Raw genomic sequence first — 24,417 nt, forward strand, 5'->3', positions numbered from 1 at the left:
TGGGCAGAAAACAACAGGATGCAGTTCAACAAGGAGAAATGCAAAGTGCTGCACCTAGGGAGGAAAAATGTCCAGCACACCTACAGCCTAGGGAATGACCTGCTGGGTGGCACAGAGGTGGAAAGGGATCTTGGAGTCCTAGTGGACTCCAAGATGAACATGAGCCGGCAGTGTGACGAAGCCATCAGAAAAGCCAATGGCACTTTATCGTGCATCAGCAGATGCATGACGAATAGGTCCAAGGAGGTGATACTTCCCCTCTATCGGGCGCTGGTCAGACCGCAGTTGGAGTACTGCGTGCAATTCTGGGCGCCACACTTCAAGAAGGATGCGGATAACCTGGAGAGGGTCCAGAGAAGGGCAACTCGTATGGTCAAGGGCCTGCAGACCAAGCCCTACGAGGAGAGACTAGAGAAACTGGACCTTTTCAGCCTCCGCAAGAGAAGGTTGAGAGGCGACCTTGTGGCTGCCTTTAAGTTCATCACGGGGGCACAGAAGGGAATTGGTGAGTATTTATTCACCAAGGCGCCCCCGGGGGTTACAAGAAACAATGGCCACAAGCTAGCAGAGAGCAGATTTAGACTGGACATTAGGAAGAACTTCTTCACAGTTCGAGTGGCCAAGGTCTGGAACGGGCTCCCAAGGGAGGTGGTGCTCTCCCCTACCCTGGGGGTCTTCAAGAGGAGGTTAGACGAGTATCTAGCTGGGGTCATCTAGACCCAGCACTTTTTCCTGCTTATGCAGGGGGTCAGACTCGATGATCTATTGAGGTCCCTTCCGACCCTAACATCTATGAATCTATGAAATCCTGAATGACTATTTCGCCTCGGTCTTTCACCGGACCAAGAGGAAAACCACGCCAGGTAGAGTAGAGGATGAGCACAGTAGGAATAATCCTCTTCCTACTACAGTCATAGAATTGGTGTATGACCAATTAAAAAAATTAGACATACACAAGTCAGTGGGACTGGATGATCTTCATCCTAGAGTGATGAAGGAGCTGGCCGAAGTCATTGTGGAACTCCTGGCGAAGCTCTTCCATGACTCACGATGCTCTGGAGAAGTCCCTGAGGACTGGAAGAGGGCCAATGTTGTGCCCATCCACAAGAAGGGGAAGAGGAAGGACTCGGGTAACTATAGGCCAAATCAGCCTAACTTCCATCCTATTGGAAATCCTAGAAAAGTTCATCAAGGAGTCTATCTGCGATAAGCTTGCAGAAGGTAAGATTCTGAATGACAGCCAACATGGCTTCATCACGGGCAGGTCTTACCTTACGAACCTCACTTTCTTCTATGACCAGGTAACTTGCCACTTGGACACAAGAGAGCAGGTTGACATTGTATACCTTAATTTCCAAAAGGCCTTTGATCTAGTATCCCACAATGTCTGCATGAGAAAATTGGAGGATTGTGGGCTTAACTCCAAGACAGTCAGGTGGGTAAGAAACTGGCTGCAGGATAGGATCCAGAGAGTCATAGTGAACAGATCTGTGTCATCCTGGTAAGAAGTGGGCAGTGGTATCCCACAGGGGTTGTTGCTTGGTCCAGTACTTTTCAACATCTTTATTAACAATTTGGATGTGGGGGTGAAGATCTCACTGGCCAAGTTCACGGATGACACCAAGTTATGGGGGAGCATGGTCATGCTTGAAGACGGGCTACAGATACAGGCAGACGTAGATAGGCTAGCAAGTTAGGTGGATTGCAATCTGATGAAGTTCATTATCGACATGTCAGGTGCTCCAACTCGGGACGAGCAACGCCCAGCACACCTACAGGCTTGGTGGCACCAAACTGACTAGCACAACGAATGAAAGGGATCTGGAGGTAATAATAGACCACAGTATGAATCTGAGCTGGCACTGCGATGCTATAGCCAGTAGGGCAAATAATACGCTGGCATGCATCAATTGATGCATCTCCAGCAAAGCCAAGGAGGTAATTCTTCTGCTCTACTCAGCACTGGTGAGACCACAGCTGGAGAACTGCATCCAGTTCATGGCACCACACTTTAACAAGGACGTGGACAAGCTTGAGAGAGTCCAGAGAAGAGACACCCGTATGATCAGATTCTTCAAAGGCAAGCCATATGAGGAAAGGCTGAGACATCTGGGACTCTTAAGCCTGAGGAAAAGAAGGCTGGAAGGGGACCTGGTAGCAGCTTACCGCTACACTAGGGGAGTACATCAAAGGCTTCATGAGCAACTGTCCACCAGGGCACCCGAGGGGAAAACCAGGAATAATGGCCACAAACTCCTGGAAGATCAATTCAGGCTCAACATTAGGAAAAACTTCACAATCAGGGTGTCCAGACTGTGGAATAAGCTCCCTCCAGAAGTGGTGCAATCGCCTACCCTGGAGATCTTCAAGAGCAGACTAGACAGTCACTTTGCTGGGGTCACCTGACCTCCAGTTATCTTTCCTGCTTGGTGCAGGGGCTGGACCCGACAATCTTCCAAGGTCCCTTCTGCCCTTACAATCTATGAATCTCTGAGCTCTGTGATACCAAACTGAGACATGCATATTTGACCTTTCCAGAACAGCATTTGCATTGGTAAATGTAGCTCTGCATGGTTTTTTGACAACATTCTAATGTTAAAATAACAGAACTCTAAATATCTTATCTCTGCTGAATACGAAATGCCTCTCTCCTCCAGCCTCCTCTGCTCTGAAACGGCAGTGTTAATTTCAGTTACGCCCACATTTTTAAAGACCTAAATACCTTTAAGAAATTGCTCTTTAACTGCCTTTGATATTTGAGCACTCCAAGTGCAACTGCCATCTAAATACCACCAAAGTACCTAATCAAGGGCTATTTTAATTTTGAATGCCTAGAGAATATTTACTTTTTCTATTTGATCTTCTAATCACCAAAGAAATCAACAGGAGCCCTCCCATTGATTTTAAAAGGAAGTGGATCAGTTAATGCGTTCTACATAACTAGGATATAACCTTAGAGGAAATTACAGTAAGTGGGGAAAAATAAGCGCTGATAATTGATTAGTGTTATGATGCTATCTTGAATTTGTAAAGAAAAAACCCTCCTTCATGAATATGTATTTCAGCTTGAAATGAGGTTGACTTTTTTTCAAAATATTAAAATATATTATGGACAAATGAAAAAATAAAGCTACAGCTATCTTTGGTCAAGTGAGGAAGGATGGAAATTTCATGGAAACAGAATAAAGATTATAATGGTGAGTGACAAAGTGAGATTTTCTGTGCAGCATTGAGCTATGTGGATTACTCTCTAGAAAACTAGTATTTCAAATGAGAATAAAAAGTGGGGACCTCAGTAATGATTTATTTCAATTTAGAGGCAGCAGAATATCTGAAGAAATGCTTAGCCTGTGTCAAACTTACACAGTCCATGTCTGTCCTAATGCTAAGCCAGTTCTTTATGAAGAGAGTGAAGAGATGACATGAATAGGTAGTAGAAAAATGACATGAATATTGCATTATAATCTACTGTATTTCATGTCCTAGGGCCTGTTCTGCAAGCACATACACAAGAAATTTTTTTATGGTAGAAACTTAACCCTCGAAAGAGTTGTTTTTCAGCTGAGGATCTTTGTGTAAAATCATACATGGGTGATATACTTATTTTTGGTTGCACTAAAATCTTTTATATTTTATTTGCACTAATACATTTTAAGAACTAGATCTGTATGAAGGATCTAGTCTAAAATGTCATGGGGCAAGGATGAATGGCTGAGCAGTCTTTCCAAAGTTTTTAGGAACAGGAACATTTGTCTAGGATGGCTTAGCTTAAGGGCATATCCTACCTTGAACTGGGGGTTGGATTAGTTGACCTCCTGAGATCCCTTCCCTACTTTTTTCTATTATGCATAGAATATGAATTTCATTTTTTTTTCATTTTAAATTCATGTTCCCTTAACTCTACCTAAATTGCAGTATAAATTTACTCAAAGGCTGACTACTAATACTTCAATATTTAAAGTAGATAGGACAGAGTATGATGGATCAGAAAGCATTAGTACTCATCTAATATTTATTTCAAATTACTTTTAAAAAGCAGTGCATGGTTTGCAATGGGTTTTTCTTTCTTTCTTTTTTTAACTGCTCCAATAGAAATTAGATTTATTTGGCTTTCCATTCTATGATTACTGAGCATCAAAAAGTTGGTTAATAACAAAGCAATTACCGAAATACGGTTTTCACATAATTTGGAAATACATTTATTTTCTTTTTCTTAAAGACAAACAGCTATCACAGACAAACTATTTAATCATCAGGGATCCTGCACAACATTGCAAATTCTCTGATAAAAACTCCAAAGTTCATGATTAAAATGAAAGGCCCCTCACTCTTCCCCCCAGCCCTGTTTGTACCCTCCACTTGCTCCCCACCAACAGCCCCCGGCCCCCCCCAGCTGCCAGGCAGGGCTATGGGGCCAGGGAGCTGGGTCCACAGCCTCCTGCCCCTAGCAAGAGGTGGCAGCGGTTGCTGCAGCTGAGTGGAGCCCAGCTCACCCCCCTGCTGCCTGCCTGCTGCACGTTCAGGTGGGGTGGGGGTTAGGGTTAAGGCCAGTTCTTGCACTCCTGGGAAGGCAGGGGGGAACCCATGACCCCCAGCTCTGTGTGTGGGGCAGGGGCGGGTACAGGCTGCCCACTGCTCAGACTCCCACCCTGCTCTTCTCCCCTGGGGCCTCCACAGCCTAGTGGATGAGACCTGACACTGCAGGGAACAGCGGGGTTGCGCAGGGATCTCCTTGCCACTGCGAGCTCTGCACTGCCCTGGCAACGTGTTTACTGCACATGCAGCAGCAGCAGAGGTGGCAGCCTGGGGTTGTGCCCCTCACTGCTGCCACATGTGCAGGGGATGCATCGCTAGGGCAGTGTGGAGCTTGCAGCAGCAAAGAGATCCCCGGACAGCCCCATTGTTCCCAGCAGTGCCGTGTTGCACCCGCTGGGCTACGGAGGCCCTGGGGGAGGGCAGCAGGGCAGAAGACTGAGCCCACAGCGGGCACCTGTGCCTGTCCCGTGCACAGATCTGGGGGGCACAGGTTCTCCCTCCCCCCAGAAATGCATACAGTGGCAGGGAGCTGGCCCCACCCTCCCCGCCCCCTGGAGGAGCCACCTGCAGCCCCATCCTGCTCCTCGCTGGGGCCTTGAGGCTGCACATTGCAGCCCTGGGCCCCAAGCCCCACGCAATGCCTGGCTAGGCAGCAGCCCCAGCCCCAGCACTGCCCAACTTCCTCCCTCCCTCTCTATGGGGGCCTCAGTCCCTCCCCCACACTTACCTACGGTAGCTGCTCTCCAGGCTGCCTGGTGGCTGTGTGCAGACACATGCACATGGCTCCCCCTACCTGACCACCCTCCTCCTGCTCCCTCCCAGCTCCCTGCAGCTTGCAGAGAGCTCTTTGCTAAACTGCAAAACCTGCAGGATTCTCCATTAAAATGAGAAATCTGCATTTTCCTCCGATAAAGGGGAAAATCTATATTTTTCTCCGGTTGCCTGTGGGAAACAAAACCCCGATCCCTGTTAATCATATATAGAAGTGATAAGTCATAAGATTTAAGAGCAAGTAATTCTCCAGTCTGCTCTCACCTTTGAGGAACAGCAGACGATATGTCCAAGGTACCTTCGTTAAGTTTTTCTTTCAACGTCCATTCATTCTCTTCGTGTTTTCTTTTAAGTCTGTGATTTTCGCTCCTTTCTGCTAAAATAACAACACTCCTGAAATAATCATCTGCTCAAAATTACAAGCCGTGTGATAGTTTTACTTTTAGTTTTGTGACTGCTGTTAATTTATATTTTCCTATCAGCACAATTCAATAGTCTTCCAACAATTCTTGCTCTTGTAGCATATGAAATACATTTTGCTTACTTATGCCATGCTACACACAATTTCTTTTTAAACCAGTTGAAATACTTACCTTTTTTGTACTTGTGTTTTTTTTCCCCATGAAGGTTAAGATATGGGTAATTTTAGGGGAATTAATATTTTTAGCCATTTTTCTCATTAAACAGATGGATAGATCATAGAATCATAGAAAATTAGGGTTGGAAGGGATCTCAGGATATCTAGTCCAACCCCCTGTTCAAAGCAGGACCAGCCCCAACTAGATCATCACAGGCAAGGTTTTGTGTAGCTGGGGCATAAAAACCTCCAAGGATGGAGATTCCACAACCTCTCTGGGGGTGCGTCTACATGTGCATATTAATGTGAAGCAATAAAGTTTGGTGCATATTGCGCCAGAGTTTATTGCTCCAGGGCACTGTGTTTACATGTGTGTCTAGGATTGCAGTACATTAAGGCAAACTGGAGCAAATTTAGCTGGCAGGGAGTCTGGGGGGGGGGGGGGGGGGGTCAGCTTGCTAGCCCAGGGCTGCTCTGACCCAGCTCAACATGCTGTGGAGGCAATGGCTGGGGCACAAGGGTGTTCTACTTTGGGGCTAGCCGGCAGGCAGGTCCTACACTGATGCACCCTTGTGCCCCAGCCAGTTGGGTCAGTATGTACATATGTGCTGTTGAGCACAAAAAAACTCTACAGCAGAACAGTACTTGTATTGTCCCCTGGAGACAGCTTGTATTTACAAGTATGAGCTTGCTGCAGAGTTTATTAGTTTCCTGCAGCCTAATAGGGCTGCATGTGTAGCTACGGAGATGTTTACTGAAGAGCTAATTAGCAACTCTGCAGTAAACATCTCATGTAGACACCTCCTGGGTAGTCTGTTCCCGTGCTTTACTTCCCTCCTAGTGAAAGACGTGTTCTTAATAGCTAACCTAAACTTCCCTTGGTGTAAATTTAGACCATTGCTTCTTGTTCTCTTATCTGCCACCACTGAGAACAATCTAGCTCCATCCTTTTTGTAACCACCCTTCAGCTAGCTACAGACTGTACACCAGTTTCCAATCACTTATACTGACTTGTGTAACCTGTAATGGAACAGAAGTTCAGCACATGTAGACTGGTTTAAAAATGGCAGAACCTGATCCGACAGAGACTTGGATGGATGTATTATCAGATTTAATTGGTTTAGTTTAGACCAGTCAGTCAAACTTCTGTTCAAGATCCCCTCCTGACTCAAATCAGAGTTCAGTCCCCTGACATGCCAGGCTACTTTATGGGTCCCCACTACCCCCCCCCCCACTTGCAGGGTGGGTGGGCTACCCTCAGCCCGTGTTTGTCTGTTCTGCCCAAACACTGGGCCGGCCCTGCCCCTGGGATGGTACAGAGGAGCCAGGACTGACAGATGCACAATAGGGGGCTGGGGATCAGGGGCAGAGGGGTGGGGGAGCGGATATCCCCACCCCACGGGCCTGGCTCTGGACCCCTGAGACCCAAGCAAGCACAGCCGGAGGAGGGATGCCACCCTTCCTCCCCACCATCCCTGCCCCCCGCTGCCACTGACAGCTGGTTGCTAGGGGGCCAGAGCTGGGAGAGAGGCCGCATTGGGAGATATGCAGAAGAGCCCCCCACCTTCTAGCCTCGGCCAGTGCAATATTCTGTGCGCCCCCCCACCAAAGGGTGAACATATTCCATTCACTCTTGATCCAATCTATGCAGCTTAAAGAAACCTGCATAGGTTTGATTTATTCAACCTTGGACTTTTTGAATATCCGTACCTAGCCATCAGGTAGTTGAAGGCTTTTATTAAATCACCCCCTAAATCTTCTCTCCAGACTAAATAAGCCAAGCTCCCTTAGCTTCTCCTCATAAGATCAAAATGGGCATATGTGGAATTGAGGCATATAAATTGAAACTTTGACCTAAAAATCAATTGCCACCTCATCCTGGAGACAGCTGAACTCACAAGAAGTGTCCCAGTTTGACCTGAAAGTTCCTCAGGTTCCTAGTACTTGGCCCTAATCTGAATATTTTGGTGCCCCGTTCTCAGGTAAGGCTAAATGAGTTCCAGAACCGAGGAGCTCCTTCTACCTGTCTTCTCTAATGGCCGTGAACCAGCTGGCATTTGGAGAGCATGGCAGGACTGGCTTCACAAAATGCAGTTGTCATTTTCTTTTCAAATAGCTGCGACTACTCACCTTTTATATATGGATGTAGTTATAGCACTTCTTGATCAAGTGAGAGACTGGATTAAATAGTCTCTTAAACCTAAAGGAGTTCCAAACTACCTATCCAAGAGCTCCCTAATTACCAGACTGTAGAATATTCCAGGTGTACGTGGGCTGCTCTCAGCCCTCTTCTTTAAGCTGTGGTAGTGTGCAGAAAATAATTCAAGATTCACTGAATTAGAAAGAGCACAAGAGGAATGGCCATAGCCCAGTGATTAGGGTACCTCACTGCTAAGGTGAATTCTCGGGTTCTGGTCCTTGCTTCTGGAAGGCTTGTGTATTTTCAATTAAATAATTACAGAATAAAATGCAGATACAATCCTAGGAACAGAATTGAGAACCTAGGGACTCCTCACACCTAAACTAGGTTTTAAGAGTCAGACTCTTCTTTTCTGGCATAATGAATCTTGTATTCTTTTCTGTATAGTGGCACAGCTTATACTTATTATCCTTTCTTTCATATAGGCCATCTGTCCTGATATGAAAAAGAGCATTAATAAAAGAGAAATAGTTGTTTAATGCTCCTAAAAAAAAAATCACAGCTGGATTGCAGCAAAAGCCTCTAGGTTTTCAATATGCCTTCACTACTAGTTATTCATTTGATCTGTAAATGTCTGCTGGGTCTCTCTCTTGGGCTACGTTGGTCTAGATGCTATTATTCGGGGCCTCATAGACTCCTGTGTTTATTACCAACATCAATAAGCTTGTGTTCTACCTTGCCAAACTTGTACTTAAATGGAATAGTGAAGGATTCTTTTCCCCTAAACGCGGAACTTTGATTCAAGAGCAAAAAATGTGTTCCTAATACTGCTCTTGATTTAAATTTTTTACACAGTATATAAATCATATAGCACTTGGGCATCAAAACATGCATATAACCAAACAAACCCATGAAAAAAAATCTCTACAAGAGTAAGAGTAATTACTAAGCTTCTGGTTTGTGTAATGAGTATTCCTTACTCTCAACTTGGATGCCAGTTGTGAGTGGTAACCAAAGTCCTAGTTAAGCAAAGCTCTTAAGCATGTCTAAGTGAATCCTGATTCAGAAAATGTCTTAGCACATGCTTCATTTTAAGTGGATGCTTAAGGTCCATTCAACTCAACTGGATTTCAGGAACTGCTGACCGAAGGTCACAAGTCTAGACAGTAATGTAGTTGAGAGTGAGGGAGGTGTCTGGGATAGCAGCCCTAGATGATTTCTTTAGGTGGGGAAGGCACAAAAATAGCCACTGTCACATGTGTCTGTGTGCACCATAACTGCTGGCAGTCAATGCTGCCCCATGTGGACCTACTGATTAGAGCTACCCTCCCACAGAGTTTGGGACTACACTAGTAAAGGGATACCAATAGTTTTTAAGTGCCTAAGTCCAAAATGTAGATCCTTGAAACCACAATGAAGGCACCCCTGTTTCCAGTGCCAAAATCGACTAAATGCATAAAGTTTTGCTTCTGGTCATGCCAAAAAACACATCAGTCTTGACAATGCTGAACATTTTGGCCCCTACCTACTGCCTAAGCTTCATCAGGATTCACAAGCGGGGAATTTTCCCTTGCTACACTTCTGACCAGGCTGAGAGAAAACTTACTGGCTCAGGCTACATGCAACATGGCTGCTGACCAGAAGATTCCCCTCCACTAACTTTATTCCAAGATGGAAAACTCACTTAAAATGTGAGTGATACGGACACAAGTCCTTCTGCCTGAGGAAATATGAACCTGCAGCCAGGAGAGCACCCCACCTACCAAGATACAGGATATTTGGAGGTAAGCTTGGCTGGGATCTTTCGATCTCTATTGTTGAAGCTGTTTGACTTTATGTGGAATGATTAGATATTTCTTGGGCAAGAAAGACTCTCCTGCCTGCCAGTTTTTGAGAGAGGGAAGATCTGTGTGCCCAGCCCCAGCTCCAAAGACAATGAATATGAATGAGCCTTTCATATTAAATAATTATTGAGTAGGAACTGAAACCCAGCTCTCCCCACTTCCAGGTGAGTGCTCTAGCTACTACGTTATACAGTCATATTCTCTCTCTGGCCGAATGAATATTTAGTTAGGTTATGCCAGTGGTTCTCAACCTTTTTAGACTCAAGGCAACCCTTGTTATACTCGAGGCACCCCTCCAGGACATCTGTGAATGGAGTGGCAACCTATTTCAAAAACAATTGTTTTGTTATGATGCTTATTTTCCTGCAGAGGGGCAGGCGAGTGGCCAGGCAGGGAGAGCCTGAGCCTGCCTTTATCAGCTTATTTCCACACACCTGGAGCTTGAGCCTGAGCCTGGCCCTGCCCCTATCTGCTTCTCTCCTCACCCTTCTTGCAGCACCCTTCAAAGGATCTCAGGGCACTCAGGGTGCCCCAGCATCCTGGTTGAGAATTACTGATTGAGAATTGGCTTCTAAATGTTACTGCAATTCAAATGAATAATAATAATAATAATACTTCTAATATTCCATTTTTTGAAGTAGAAAATAGATCTCAACATCTGATTTACTGTTAAATAAAATAATGCTGTTCTATTTTAAAGACACTTTTCACTCAGAAACAAATCAATAGCATCTGCCAAAATTATATATATTACCACCACATGGTTATAAAGATGAGGCACACCTAGAAGAGATTTCAGTTGTTGAAGTTTTTTGTCTTCGTATTCTCCCATGATTTTTCCTATTTGCTGGTAGTAGCTTTGTACCACTCTATTGACGCCGCTGATGGTCACATATACGCTCTCTACAGCTGATTCTGTTAATCTCTCCTGCAATGTACAGTACAAGAATTGTTATTTTACTAAGGCAAGGACTAAAATATCTAGTTCGCTTAAGCAGTGAGAAGGACGAAGTCTGGAAAACCTCACTTCTAATTTTAGGTGTGAACACCTGACTGTAAATTTACTGTTTGGGAAATATGCTAGATTGACATTCATGAAAATGAGTTCCACTAAACCTTGCAATGCAAAAATATTTGTGTAAGCTGAGCATGCTATGACTGATGCTCCTGTGGCTTCTCAGCTCTGCCGTAGTTCTGCTTATTAACCCAGAGTACTTATTATCCTTAAATAAGTGATCCTACCTGTTCTTAATTGTTCCCAAGTCAGAGGGAAATAGGAAATTCTCAATCACTTTACATTCTGTAGTTAGATTTAGGCTTGGCTGCTAGGGTTTCATCAGAATAGCCCTGTACTCCTATCCAGTTTTAGCAGGATACTTGGTTTTTAAGCCAGGTCGTAGTCCTCCTTACAAAGCTTCCTGACGCTGGATAATACCGGCCTGAAGCTTTCTTCCATTTTATCAAGGTATTTCTTTCCTAACAAGGCCACTGGAAAATGCCCTAATACCTTTAAGTCTTCTCTGTCCTCAGAGCTCTGCTTTGTAGCTTCCTGCCGGGCATGCTGGAGCAAGGTCTGGCCAATCCCTTGTTCCATGTGTTGCTGCACAAGCTGAACGGCTTCTTGGATTTCCATCACAAACTGGTGGTGAAATTCTGACCGTGTTTGTTGAGTCTCCTCCTCTAGCTTCTCCTCTTCTTCCAGAATGTGGGACTCCTGGTGACCAGACAAAAACTTTAAGATGGGCTTACTCTCTCCTATATGCTCTATGACACCAAATACAGGGCATTAGACAATTGATTCTTCATGGGATAAATTTCACATTTTGGCATAACTCTACCTATGCTGGTAAATTCCACTGAGTTGAGTGTTTCTCTATTTGCAACAGGGCTTTCCTTTGCTATATTTAAATGTATCTATACCTAGTTCACTCTAGAGAGCCCACTCTGTTCTGAATGCTCATTACCTATACTGTTAGGAGCAATGTGCTACTGAAAGTGATATCTTTCAGATTAAATTTGAAATTAGGTCCTGCCCATTTCTGGGCATTAAACATGCTGTTTAATGCCCAGAAATGGGCAGGACCTAATTTCAAATTTAATTTCAAGTTTAACAAACTCCAAATAGCAAGTGTATTCATCTCAGTGATGCACTTTTATTCCAAACCAAGTCATTACAATTGCCTACCATGGTTTCAATTATTATGTAAGAGGTAGGCATTATTGTTGTTGTTACTGCTGTTACTACTAGAAAGCTGTAAAATACTTCAAAGTTCAAAAACATTTTTTTTGGAGGCTTCCATGTATTTTAGTTGTAGGGTCCAAATACAGTGGTTTCCACATCCCTTAAATTGACTATGCTGTAATGAATTCTTTCCTTTCTCTCCATTCAATTTAAGAATGCTGCACTATAAAGACTAAGATAATAGGCTAACTTAAAGCAGGACCAAGATTAAAGAGTGAGTTATCATTAAATTTGTATTTCAAATAAATGCAGTTGCTCCAATAATAGATATAATCTGCAAAAATCCTTGCCTCACATTTTCTGGACTGTCAATGTTACAAGACAACAACATCACTCTAAGACTATTTAGAATAAAATGTGTTATACACCTTTCCCCCCTTTTTTCTTTCTCTTTCACTTAAGGTTAAACTAATAAAATAAAATTAATTTGATGGCTGATAAAGAACCTAAGTTGCTTCTAAGAAATAAGATATGCAAGGAGAAAAAGAATTCAAACTACCTACTGGTATTCAGGAGGTGCCTGTGTTAATACTGAATTGTTTTGACACATTTTTATATATAACTCAGGCAGATGTTTCTGATTTTTTTTAAGCTAACAGGAATTTCATTTATCAGGTTCCCTACCTTCTAAGACACATATGTTACCTCATCATGACTGAGCCAAGTCTCAGGTTGCTGTTTTCTTGAATAAAATTTACATTTTTATAATAAATTAGAAGATTCATTGTCCACACTGCTGTTTAATAGTATGCCTAAATATGCAAATGCTCAAAATTATGTTAGTTTTAAAAAAAATGAACCCACTAAACTTGAATGTGACTTAAGCAATCACTTCTATCCCTTGCTCATTGATGGGGTTTCGTTTCTGATTTTGGAGAATCCTTGATCTTGGCGGATCTTTCACTGTCCTTTTTTCCTATCATGGCTTAAAAGACAGCACCCACATCCATTTCTCCTTTGGCAGGCAGGATCACATGATTTTTTTTGGTACTTCCCCCACTTAAGGTCAGTAATAATGCTATAAAAAGCATCAAGGAAGAGCATACTTCCTCCTCCGTTTATGCTTCTGCACAAACTGCATGTTGAATTATGTAGGGAAAAACAGGTTGCAGGTCTGTGTTCTTGTAGGCACAAGATGCCTGACAGAGTAGGTATATTAGGAAGCACATTAAGTGTAAAAACAGGATGAATGAGGTAGTATGTGTGTTTAGACAGTAATGTTTTGGCTTTAAATAGCATGAAGAGTTATTACCAGCATCTTGAGGCTCTTGCATTCAAGAGGAAATATGTTAATAGAAAAAAAAATCCATGCCAAACTGGTGTGCTTACAGACAGTTACCAGATTTCACTCAAGGTGTCGAACAAGGGATAGTGTCAAATAACAGGACTGCAATATAGACTTCTTAGTCCAGGTGTTGTTTGGATGGATAAAACTATCTATCTGCCATAACTGGAACAACCACCCACTCTGTGGCACAAAGCTACATTGTGTTTGATGGGTTATTCAATCTACCTATGCAGTAATGTCAGGTGGGTTGGGGACTAATATAAATGCCTTGTGGAAATGTCCACTGCTGTAGAAACTTGATATCTAGTGTTATTAAGTGTATGTTAAAAAACTATCTAAAAAAAGATTAACCATCCAGTGATAACACATAGAGACAAGCTTCTCTTCTTTTTCTGTAAAGAGCCTCAAGGCTGATTAGAAGACAGAACTAAGGACCATGTTTATTTGGAGAGATGGTCAACTTCTGGAGTGGATGTGAATAACCAATACAAAATATACTTCTAGGTGGGCTGAGAGACTTCAGGAGAAACTTTCCTCCAAATGAGGACCTTTAGGGTGCATATTAGGATTACCTGCATATCTGCATACCTGCAACAAGGTGCATATTCTCACCTTGTTGCAGACAGACTTGTTTTAAATTCCTTTTCTGTATGTGTGGGCTTCGTAGGTTTGAACACCTTTTCATATAAAATAAAGTTATATTTTATCTTATGGTAACTTTGGAACTTAAAGAAGGATGCTGCCTTTTAAACACATCGGCCTACATTTCTGAGCAAAGCTATGCTATATAGGTTAAAGCATCTTACATGGCAATGTGTTAATTTGATTTTTCAATAAAGGGCATTTCTCTTGATATTTATCCCTTGGACTTTTTAAAATCTTGAGACCTCCTAAGGCTGCCAGATATTACACATGGTAAGCACTCAGAAGGAAATAGGCAAGAGACTGTAAATACCATTGTTTTCTGGAACTGCCACTGGCGTTCATCTGAACAATGTGAGGAGCTCTTTTGCAGGACGTGTTGCTCTCTTAGCTCTTGAAGCAAGTTTTTCTTCCTGGACATTCTCATGTGAGTCAGAGTAGCCATAGCAACATTACGGAGACTTAACCTTCTGAGTACTGAGCACAGCAACAGCCTGTGTTTTCGCACTATGTAGTTAGTAGACCTGTGAAAGAGAGGATGTTTTGAATCTCTGTTTATCAACTAAGCTGTTTGTGCGTTGGTGGTTTTTTCTGGCATATTTATATTAATCAATGATGGCACTAGCTTGAAGCTGGTACAGCTACTACAAATACAATGCATGTCTTGTGTGGCAACTTACCTACAAATATGTCCCAAAACATTTTACAGGATTATATGGTAAATGAATGTTTATGAAAATATAATAGTTCTCTTTTGACCAAGTTTAAAGAGAAGAAAATAATAAAAAGTTGGGAAAAAGAGATGAAGTCATATGCATGATGGGGGTAGAAGATCTGATTTGAGGTAGAAGGAAAATGTATCTGAAAGCTATTCTAAACTGCAGGAACTACAGACCAGGTTAGCTTTAGTCACCACTAGTAGGACTATATGGTGGAACAGAGAGGAGGTATGTGTTAGCTGCATGGAAGGAAGTTGGTAGAAGTGGTTGAAACAAATCTATGGTGTATTTCAAAACAGTGGAAATGTTGAACTTGATCTTAAAATGGATAGGGATTTAATAGAGTTCTTTGAGCATTTGGGACATGTTAGATATTCTTTGGTGTGTGCATAAAACGATAGCATCAACATTTTATTGTGCTGGCAATTTGGGAAGGTGGGATTGCACAGAGGAAGAAATTGTAACAGTTGAGATGGTAAAGGGAAAACATGGCTATTTAATGGAGAGGTGAATTCTAGGGGCCTGGTGTACACTTGCATTGTGGCTAAGGCAGATTTGCGAATTTATTGTTGGAGAAAGATTTCAGTATCTCAGGTTACATCTGCTGTTAATGAAGACATTTAGACAAATCAAAAAAAGGAAGATGTGGAGTTGGTTCTTTTGAGAAGTATATCTATCTTAGCATTTTAGCTGAAAGAAGATGAATTCGTAAGTTTCTTCTGAAGACATGAAAATTGAGTGAGCAGTGAAGAGTCAGCGAGTGTACACAGATGCTGCCTTTGTGCCAACAAAAAACTGGCAGAAAGGCCAAGCATACAAACATCCGGGCCCCTCGTTGTGGCACAAATACCCAAAGTTTGTGGCCAGGATGCAGGTATTATGAATTTGTGCTGCAATTTTGTGGTCAACATCTGTTTGCTTTAAGCCCGGAGCTGCCCACACTCTTCAGCCCTGTCCCTTGGGGCTTCAGTGGCCTGAAACCGTAAACCTCAGAAATTCCCATTCCCTGGGCCTGCAGGGTCGGGCCCTTGAAGCCCTGAGAATGCCTGCCTAGGTTCCTAAAACGTGCATCAAAACTCCAGTATGGTCTTGGAGATTGGATTGATGACTTTCCGTGCTTTCAGAGACATGCCCTGAAGATTCCCAGAGGCACATCTCTGGAAGCACAGACCACATTACCCTTTACCCCACAGGATCAATGGGTGGGACAATGGGTGACATGTGTTTCTCCTAATTAAGCAGATCAGATGTGCTGAGATACATCCTGGCACAGCTGATCTGCTTAATTTGGTGATGTCTATTTAAACTCAGTGATATTGAATGGTATGTGCAGTTGTGTATCAAAAGAAGCGGTCAAAGTAAAAGGTTGCTAGAAAACAGCAGTACTGGGTGCTTCATCTTGTATAATGCAATAAAGCATGCCTGGTATAGAATGAGAATGATAATTTTGTGGCCTGCTACAAAGTACCAGAGAAAAAACAAGTTCCTAAGTGACAGCTGAATTGAGTTCAAGATTAGGGATGTTAACTAGTAAATAATTAATAATCACTTAAAATTTATGGTAACTGGCACTGAAGAGCCTGAAATTCCCCCTATACCACTTCCTACCCAAGCATGGATTATATCAGAGTTTTTAATTTCATCTACAGTTTTGTTTAGGGATTAGACATAAAATCTTACTTACTCTTCACTGAGGCCACCTAATCGGTTTAATACACCTTGGATGATCTTCTCATGCGTCTCAGACAAATGTTTTTGCATGACAGCAGACAGAGCATACTCCTTGGTCCATAGCTAAGAGTTGGGGAGGGAACCACAATGGTAAGATTTCCTCAATGTAATCACTTTAACATTTTACTATATTATGAATTGCCTTTATTCTGTAGTATTTCATACACAATGTTCTCATGAAGGCTACCAAATCTGAAGAAGGGTGTTTGTGCCTGAAAGCATGCAAAGAACAATTTTTACAACAATTTAGTTGGTCTAATAAAAGATATCACATTTACCCAAAGAACCTTGTCCGAGCAAATCTTGGGGCATCTGTGCGGCGTCATGCAGATCATTTTTGTTTGTTGTGCTGATATGGCATGTGTGGTTTTGTTGAAAAGCCCATGTATCCACTTCTGTGTCACTTTTATCCCTGTATGGATTATGTTGTGCTGTCTCTGTAGATCTTTGATTTTGATCCTCATTTGGCCGAAGGAAAAAGAGAATAGGCAAAACCTCCAAGTATCTCTTTCCATTGTGATATTAGGGCAAGGACAACTGCCACTCCCAAACACAAGCAGAAAGGTCCACTGGTGGGATGGGTACCCATGTTATTGTCCGTTTATAATGGGATAAACAACTGTATTATAGGAAAGGCATCTGAGAGAAATGGCCCATTGGCCAGAGGTGCTCCAGATGTCTTGGCAAGATAAGACATTTCTGGAGGATTCTGTAACTTGTGAGCAACTACAGCAATGAAGATGTGGGGAAGGGCTGGCTTGGAAATATTTTAAGCGTTGTTTGTAAGGTGGCCAGGGCCTTTTGGATTTTCTCAGGTTTTGAAACGATCCAGGTCCCCAGCAGTCCGGGCTGGCAGGATCAGCAGGAAGGCTGGATACTGGCAGGCCCCTCTGAAGGATAGGTGGTAGTCAGATGACAGGGTAAGAAACTTCACTTGTCTTTTTGTTCCGTCTCTAAATTAATGTTCAGTTTTTTCCTGTAAAATTCTTTTCTCCTACATAATGAATACTTTTGTTGTTTGTCTCCTTACTGATTGCCTATGGTGAAGAGTGACCTCTGGATGAGTGATATTCCATTCTACAGAAAGGGGGACTTAAAATTGCTTTCACAACCCGAGGGGAATTTACCGAGAGCTGGCAGAGGTTATCCTGATGCAGCTGTGAGGTCTGGTATAAGGGCACTGGAGCTAAGGCTTGCAGAGCTAAGGAGTTATCCCACGGCAAACCTTCATTTGTGCCTTGGGTCAAGTGGTGGAGAAACATGGGATTCTGTGGGTACCCTGTGAGCAGGTTTGTGACTAACATTACCCCCCATAATTTCCCTTTCTCCCAAATACCACATTTACATTGAAGTATTAAAAATGCCACTCCTATCAAGATATGCTATTCCTAAATGTTTTTCCCAATACTTAGAGATATGAGATAAAACTAGTTGGAGACAATGGGAGTCTTTGCTCTGAATTCAGTAGGATTTGGATCAGGCCTGAGCTTTACTTCTCAGCAAATAGGCATTGCAGTCTCTAACTAATTGACAAAGGGTAACCAGCAAAACAGACACAATAATATTTCAGCAAGTGATGCCTGTGGGTTTCAAAGATACCATTTCCACCTCGCCTCTGAATTCTAAATGAAAACTATCAAATACCCTTGCTGAAGCATTGCATGATTTTTGTTTTCACTGAACAAGTAGATTTTGTAGATTTTGTAGATTTTGTAGATTTTGTCATCTTGCAGCAAACTCCATATTAGTTTGGATGGAGTATAGACAACTGTGCTCCCTAGTGGTTAAAAAGGGCCCATATTAAGCAACCTACACTATGATTTAGCATGTGCTAAGTAGGAGCAAGTGGGCAAAGTCTAAGGTCCCCTTCAAACCTTTGTTTTTATATAGGCACATGGCTGCTTTAGGAAGATCTGCAAGGTGCACCTATTTGTCCAGGCCATCCAAAATGATTTAACTGTGGACACCTAGCGACTACTAAAGCTGCAGCCAAGAAGGGAACATGTTGTATGGTCTCTTATTATATATAGCATGTATCAAATTAAGCTTATACGCCCTCCCCCCCCCCCCCCCCCCCGATACCTTGGTGACAAATGTCAAAAACATGCTTGTATTAGTAACTGTACCAATATCTAACTTTGCCTGCTCTATTTTGGATAGGCTTATCAAAAGTTTCACACTTATCCATGTATGGCTAGTGAATTCAGCAGCTTCCAGAAGTCCTCCATGTTCTGTGCATTGCACTTGTTCTCTTTTGGCAGTTCCGACAAGAAGAGCTAAACTGACCTTTTCCTTTCTGGAAGGGGATTTTCAGAGATGGATGCTCAGTGACTGCACCTAACTGCTTGTTCATTCTTGCTATCATTTCAAAGACCTAGTTATTGACTGAGGAGCTATTTCTGTGTCTTACATGCCAGTTTGGTCTCAAATGCTACCTGGGTTAAATCTCACTGGGCTCACTAGAAGAAGAAAGATGAGGGAATACACTGAACTGTAACATATTTGCAGTCAAATAAAAAATATCAACCCCCCCTCCAGTGTATCCTTTCCAGATACCATGAGCAAGAGATGTTATGATAAGAAAATATACGTGTTTATTTATTCTTGTTTGCTATGCAGTAGATGCAGAGAAAATGAAACTCATATTTGCCAATTAGGTAGCATCTAGTGCAAGATATGCAAAATCATGTACAATGCAAAATCAGCAATGTCTTTCTATTTCACTAAGACCTAGAGAAAACATGGATAAATAGTGGAATCACCCTAGCGACGCAGGCATTAAACAAACCAGAAAAGAATGAGTACAGTAAGTTCTGTTAAAAAGTACCTATATTCTAGTGATGGAAAAGTGACTGTAGTCCTTGGTAATTTGTTCTGATAGTTAATTACCTTCACTTTTTGCTAAAAATAAGTGCCTTATTTCTAGACCACATTTGTCTGGCTTCAACTTCTAGCCATTGGTTCTTGTTACACTTTTGTCATTTAGCTGTGTTGAAGAGCCTGCTAAGGTCAAATTCCTGTTCTGTTCCTTTATATGGGATGTAAGTATCCTTATCCTCATTTTAGGGACAAGGTATGACCGAGGATGACTCACCCAGCAGGCTAGTGTATTTATGTATGTACATAAATATTATTTATTAAAAAATAAAGGAACATGCTCTAGATATTTTTAGTAATTTTTTTTCTTTAAGTGGGGTCTAAACACTAATTTTGCCTTTATCAGAACTAAGCTCTTCACAACAAAGAACTGTCCTTTGTTCTGTGTGTTCAGTATACAGCACAGTGGCATCCTTGTCCATGACAGCTATGCTAATTCAAGTACTAATAATCATTGATGAGATAATTACTCTGATTAGAGATAGAGGCACTTGTGGTGATTTCTTAGCTAAGACGACTATAATTGGCTGGAGACTGTTTCAACCGCTGTGGTTACCCTGAAAAAAATAACCTGCAGACAGACTTGCATAAAGAACTAGATGCTTAGGACCCTTGGTCATGGTAGAGAAGCACAGAAATAAAAGGGACATATGAATTCAGAGGCAGTGTTATACTTCTTTGTCCTCCTTAAGTTTGAGGCCAGCTGTGCAACTGTCTGGTCCAGTTCCTAGCTATAACCTTGAGCAAAATACAGGCTTGCTTAAATGATGACTACTGAAGCAACTGTGCTATGTTGGATATCAGGGAGCCTTAGCTATCCTACCCATACACTGATATTCACCCCACACACTCGAGCTTTACAGGTACAACGCAAACAGGTGTAGGTTCAAGAGGAAATCTGGACCCTAATCAGGGAGCAGGCTAACTGAAAGGTGAAACAAGAAGAGAAGACCTCCTTTTCCTAGTACTTCCTTGGCTGCACCAAATGTTTTTGGTTATAGAATACCTATTCTTGGGGTGGGATCTATGCTGTTGACAGCCTAGCACAACTTAGGGAAGTCTAGGCATTGCCCTAACTTACACCACCTGCATATGGTTCCTGTGTATGAACATTATTTCATGGCTTTGACCCTGTATCAGTTTGCAAAGCGAGCTGCAAATACAGAAGGGAGAAATGGGTTTACTAGAAAGGGTAGTACAAATCCCACTGTGCACCAGGCTTCTTGCAGAAGAATTGTATATCCTTTGAACAATGTCCTTCCCAGAGCTCTTCTAGTATGAGAGAGAAAAACACTTCCCCTGAAATGTGAATCATGGTGTGAGATGGCTTCAAATGCTGTAAATATTGATTGATGTGTCAGTATTATTATATCCAGCTTCAAGATGGGTAAACTGAAGCACAGGGTGAAATAAGTAATTTCCCTAGTGTTCCAGAGAATGGCTGGAATGGATTCTTAGGCTCCTTCTAACCACTATAATCCAGAAAAAAAATGTTCAAATATTAGTGTATTAAGCTTGGAGAGGAATATCAGTAAAAGGAATGCTAGACTATTTAAAAAGAAAAGCCATTCCAATCAGTGTGAAATCACACATATCCACCAAACTTAGAGAAGGAGATAGGAAGCGCGTGATATGTCAGAACGGATTATATAAGCAAGCTCAGACTGACCCTTGTGGGAGTCAGAACAGGAATCTGGAAAGCTAACCAATGGGCCCTTCACCCTACTGTCTCTCTAAGTTTTCCTGGAGCTTTGTTTCCTGGCAACAAGCCAATTACATGATCTGCTGCAGCACAGCTAATATCAGGTGTTGCTCTTTGGCAAGAGAAGAATGGAATATGTCCCCACCATGTAACCAAAACCATATAATTTTTTTGGAGTCATCCCTCAGCTACATCAACAAATTGGAAACAGTCATCTAGTTAATCTCAGTTTCAAAAGGAAGAGAGGAAGATGGCTTTTTTTAAGCACATTTACTTTTAGGAATACTGAAAGAATGGACTTTCACTCCAATGGCCTCTAGATGGTGTGTGATGCCTACTGAATGCTAAGTAACTTAAGTACAGTATTCTGTTGCAAAGAACATTTTCAGACCTTAAGTTTAGTTTCACAAAATTGTGAGGTAGGGGGCTATCATGCAAATTACTCAGAGCTTTTTTCCTCATTATTTATTCATTTTTATGTCATGTCCTCTGGGTTGCAAAGTAAGTAAATTGTCAATATACATACATACACACATGCACGCACACAGACATATATTTAAAAAAGCATTAAGAGGATTTTTTCTAATGAAGCAGCCTTGCCAGATGGCTCCAAGTTGTTTCAAAATCTAAAATAAACTCAAAGAAATATAGTCTGTTGAGGCATTAAAGAAACCTCTAAATACTTGTTAAGCAAGCTAAAATCACATTGGGAAAAGTACGGAGGAAGTAAAGAGACTACAAAATTATGTACTGCTCTTTTTCTGAGTAAAATCTTCAAAAGGCAAATGAAAACTGTGTGTCCTATATGATTATCATTTCAAAATTAAAATGTATATAAATATGTATGTACATTTTATTTTCTTTGGGTTCCAATACTGCACTCTTTATAGTATCTGAGGCTTTCTTCCAATTGGACATGTACATCTTTTGTGTGTGGTTCATTTTTTCTCTTCTCCTTGCAGGCAGAGATTTGCATATGCAGTGGGAGCTTGAGAGGGGTTTTTAAATGTTGTACATATATTAGAGAAGGCAGGCTGAAGAAGTGCATCTTATTCTTGAGTAGAATATGGTTAAGTCTGTGATTGTCCTTTAGTCTTGTTTACACAGGGAAATTTACTGTTAGAACTACAATGGTATAATGGGGAGTAGGGAATCGAGCTCCACTTTGGAGCCAATCCAGTGGAGAGAGGCTGCCTGTCTGCTTGTCTCTTCCCTAGGTCTCCCACCCCACTCCCAGCTCCAGTGCTATCTTCAGGATGGGAGTCGGGAGAAGGGAGAGGAGGGAGCTCCATCTGGGGTTTGCCCAGCCTGCGCTGGAGGGGGGGCATGGATGGATTTGGAGCCCCTCCCATCTCTCCCTCCCATCCTGAAAACAGCACCGGAGTTGGGGGAGGGGAGCTAGGGGAGAGCCAGGCAGACAGGCAGCCTCTCTCTGAAATGGGGGCTCCAATCCACCCATGCTCGCCCTCCAGATGGACAAATCCCAGACAGATCTCCCTCCTCCCCTTCCCTCCCTCCAACTCTGAACACAGCACCAGGGATGGGGCTGGGCTGCATCCTCCGCTCTGCTTGCACACAGGGCTGAGCAGAAGGTAATGAAGGTACTCTGCTTTGGACCGCCTTCATCTGAATTCTCATTTAATGAAGGTTATTTTGTCCCGTGAACAGGCACTTTTAAAGTGCTCTGCAACCGTGCACTTCTGTCAGGGCATGGGTGTAGAGTGCTTTCAAGGGGCCGATCGCATAACAAATAGTATTTCTGTCAGCACCCAATGAGTCACGTGGATACTCTCTTTATGGGATTTAGAGTACCTTAGTTTAAATCACTTTCACAAAAGAGAAGCTAAAGCACCTCTTTCCAAAAGAAAGTATCCTCCCTGGGAAACTATACATTTTCCTGAAAAAACAAACCCTTGCATACTATGAAATTCATTTCACAGTCTTTGCACTGAGGAATGCCCTGATACATTGGACACTGTGGGTGTTTGTATACACAACGGGGGTTTAGTTCTCCCTAAATTGAAATGGTAGGTTTTTAAATGACACAATTAAAACCCCACCAATTAAAAACCCACCATTTCAATTTAGGGACTGCCGTCATGTCATGTGACATTACAGTACATTACGGCCCCCCCCATCAGTTCACCCACCTCCCCCACCCTCCGGCCCCCGCTGCCATGGGCAGGCTCCACCAGAAAAAAAAAAAGCAGTGAGGGGCCTGATCCTCCCCCCTGAGCCTACCTGCCTCTGCCAGGTGGGCCAAGTGGTCCCTGAGCTGCGGGGGACCCCATTTCTTCCCTCCACAGTGGTGGTACCCCCCAGGCATCACCTACCTGCTACCAGCCCACCTGGGTGGTTCCAGGGGGTGCTGCCACCACAGAGGGAAGCACTGAGCCCTGTGCAGCTCAGGCAAGCAGGCAGGTTCTGGGAGGAAAAAAAAAAGGATCAGGCTCCTTGCTGCTTTTTTTTTTTCCCCCCCCAGTGGAACCTGCCTGCATGAGCTGCTGCTGGGTCACACAGCCCCTGAGCTTTGCAGTGCTTCCCTCCATGGTGGCAGCATGCCCTGGGAATGCCCAGCCCAGGTGCTAGCGGGCGGGTATTGCCTGGTGGGAACCACCACCATGAAGGAAAGGACCAGGGTCCCCCGCAGCTCAGGGGCTACTTGACTTGCCAGCAGCTTGCCCCCTGGCTGCAGGAGGCAGGTAGGCTTCAGTGCCCTGTGCCTGGGACCCCCTGGGAACAGGTTGGCTTGCCCCTGGGGCAATGCAGCAAGGCAGCAGGAGGGTGGTTGGGTGTGCTGGTGGTGGGAGAAGGCAGCATGGATGGTGCACAGGGCGCTGAAAGCCCAAGCTTCCCTGACATGTACAAGCACCCTGTGAATAGATCGTTCTACATATTTATAATTATCATCACTGAATGTTAAACCATACATTATTTTTTAAAAGAAATATATAGATTTCATAGATATTAGGGCTGGAAGGGACCTCGGAAGATCATCAAGTCCAGCCCCCTGCCCAAGGGGCAGGAAGTCAGCTGGAGTCATAGGATCCCAGCAAAATAAGCATCCAAATTTCTCTTGAAGGCATTCAATGTAGATGCTTGAACCACCTCCGGTGGCAGGCTATTCCAGACCTTGGGGGCTCAGACAGTGAAGAAATTCTTCCTTATGTCCAGCCTGAAATGGTCTTGCAGGTGTTTATAACTGTTTGACCTTGTCATCCCTTGGGGCACTCTGGTGAACAATCGTTCCCCCAGATCATGGTGAACACCCCGATAAACTTATAGGTGGCCATCAGATCGCCCCTGAGCCTGTGCTTTTCCAGGCTAAAGAGTCCCATAGCTCTCAGC

At 43.0% G+C, this 24,417-nt stretch overlaps 1 protein-coding gene across 3 annotated transcripts in view; it reads right to left on the reverse strand.

The window, feature by feature from the left end:
* The window catches only part of EVC (EvC ciliary complex subunit 1), a 126,093-nt gene that overhangs the window by 10,156 nt on the left and 91,520 nt on the right, over positions 1-24,417 (reverse strand). For 2 of the 3 annotated variants that reach the window (XM_059721570.1, XM_019479559.2), the window contains exons 13-17: positions 16,444-16,553; positions 14,354-14,564; positions 11,376-11,582; positions 10,652-10,796; positions 5,572-5,683 (exon numbers count right to left, since the gene is read on the reverse strand). In XM_059721570.1, the coding sequence (XP_059577553.1) occupies positions 5,572-5,683; positions 10,652-10,796; positions 11,376-11,582; positions 14,354-14,564; positions 16,444-16,553 (785 nt within the window). The remainder of the gene's footprint in view (positions 1-5,571; positions 5,684-10,651; positions 10,797-11,375; positions 11,583-14,353; positions 14,565-16,443; positions 16,554-24,417) is intronic. The other variant, XM_059721571.1, reaches the window with a different exon arrangement.

The sequence above is a fragment of the Alligator mississippiensis genome, chromosome 2 (genome assembly GCF_030867095.1).
Source record: "Alligator mississippiensis isolate rAllMis1 chromosome 2, rAllMis1, whole genome shotgun sequence".
Taxonomy (NCBI): domain Eukaryota; kingdom Metazoa; phylum Chordata; order Crocodylia; family Alligatoridae; genus Alligator; species Alligator mississippiensis.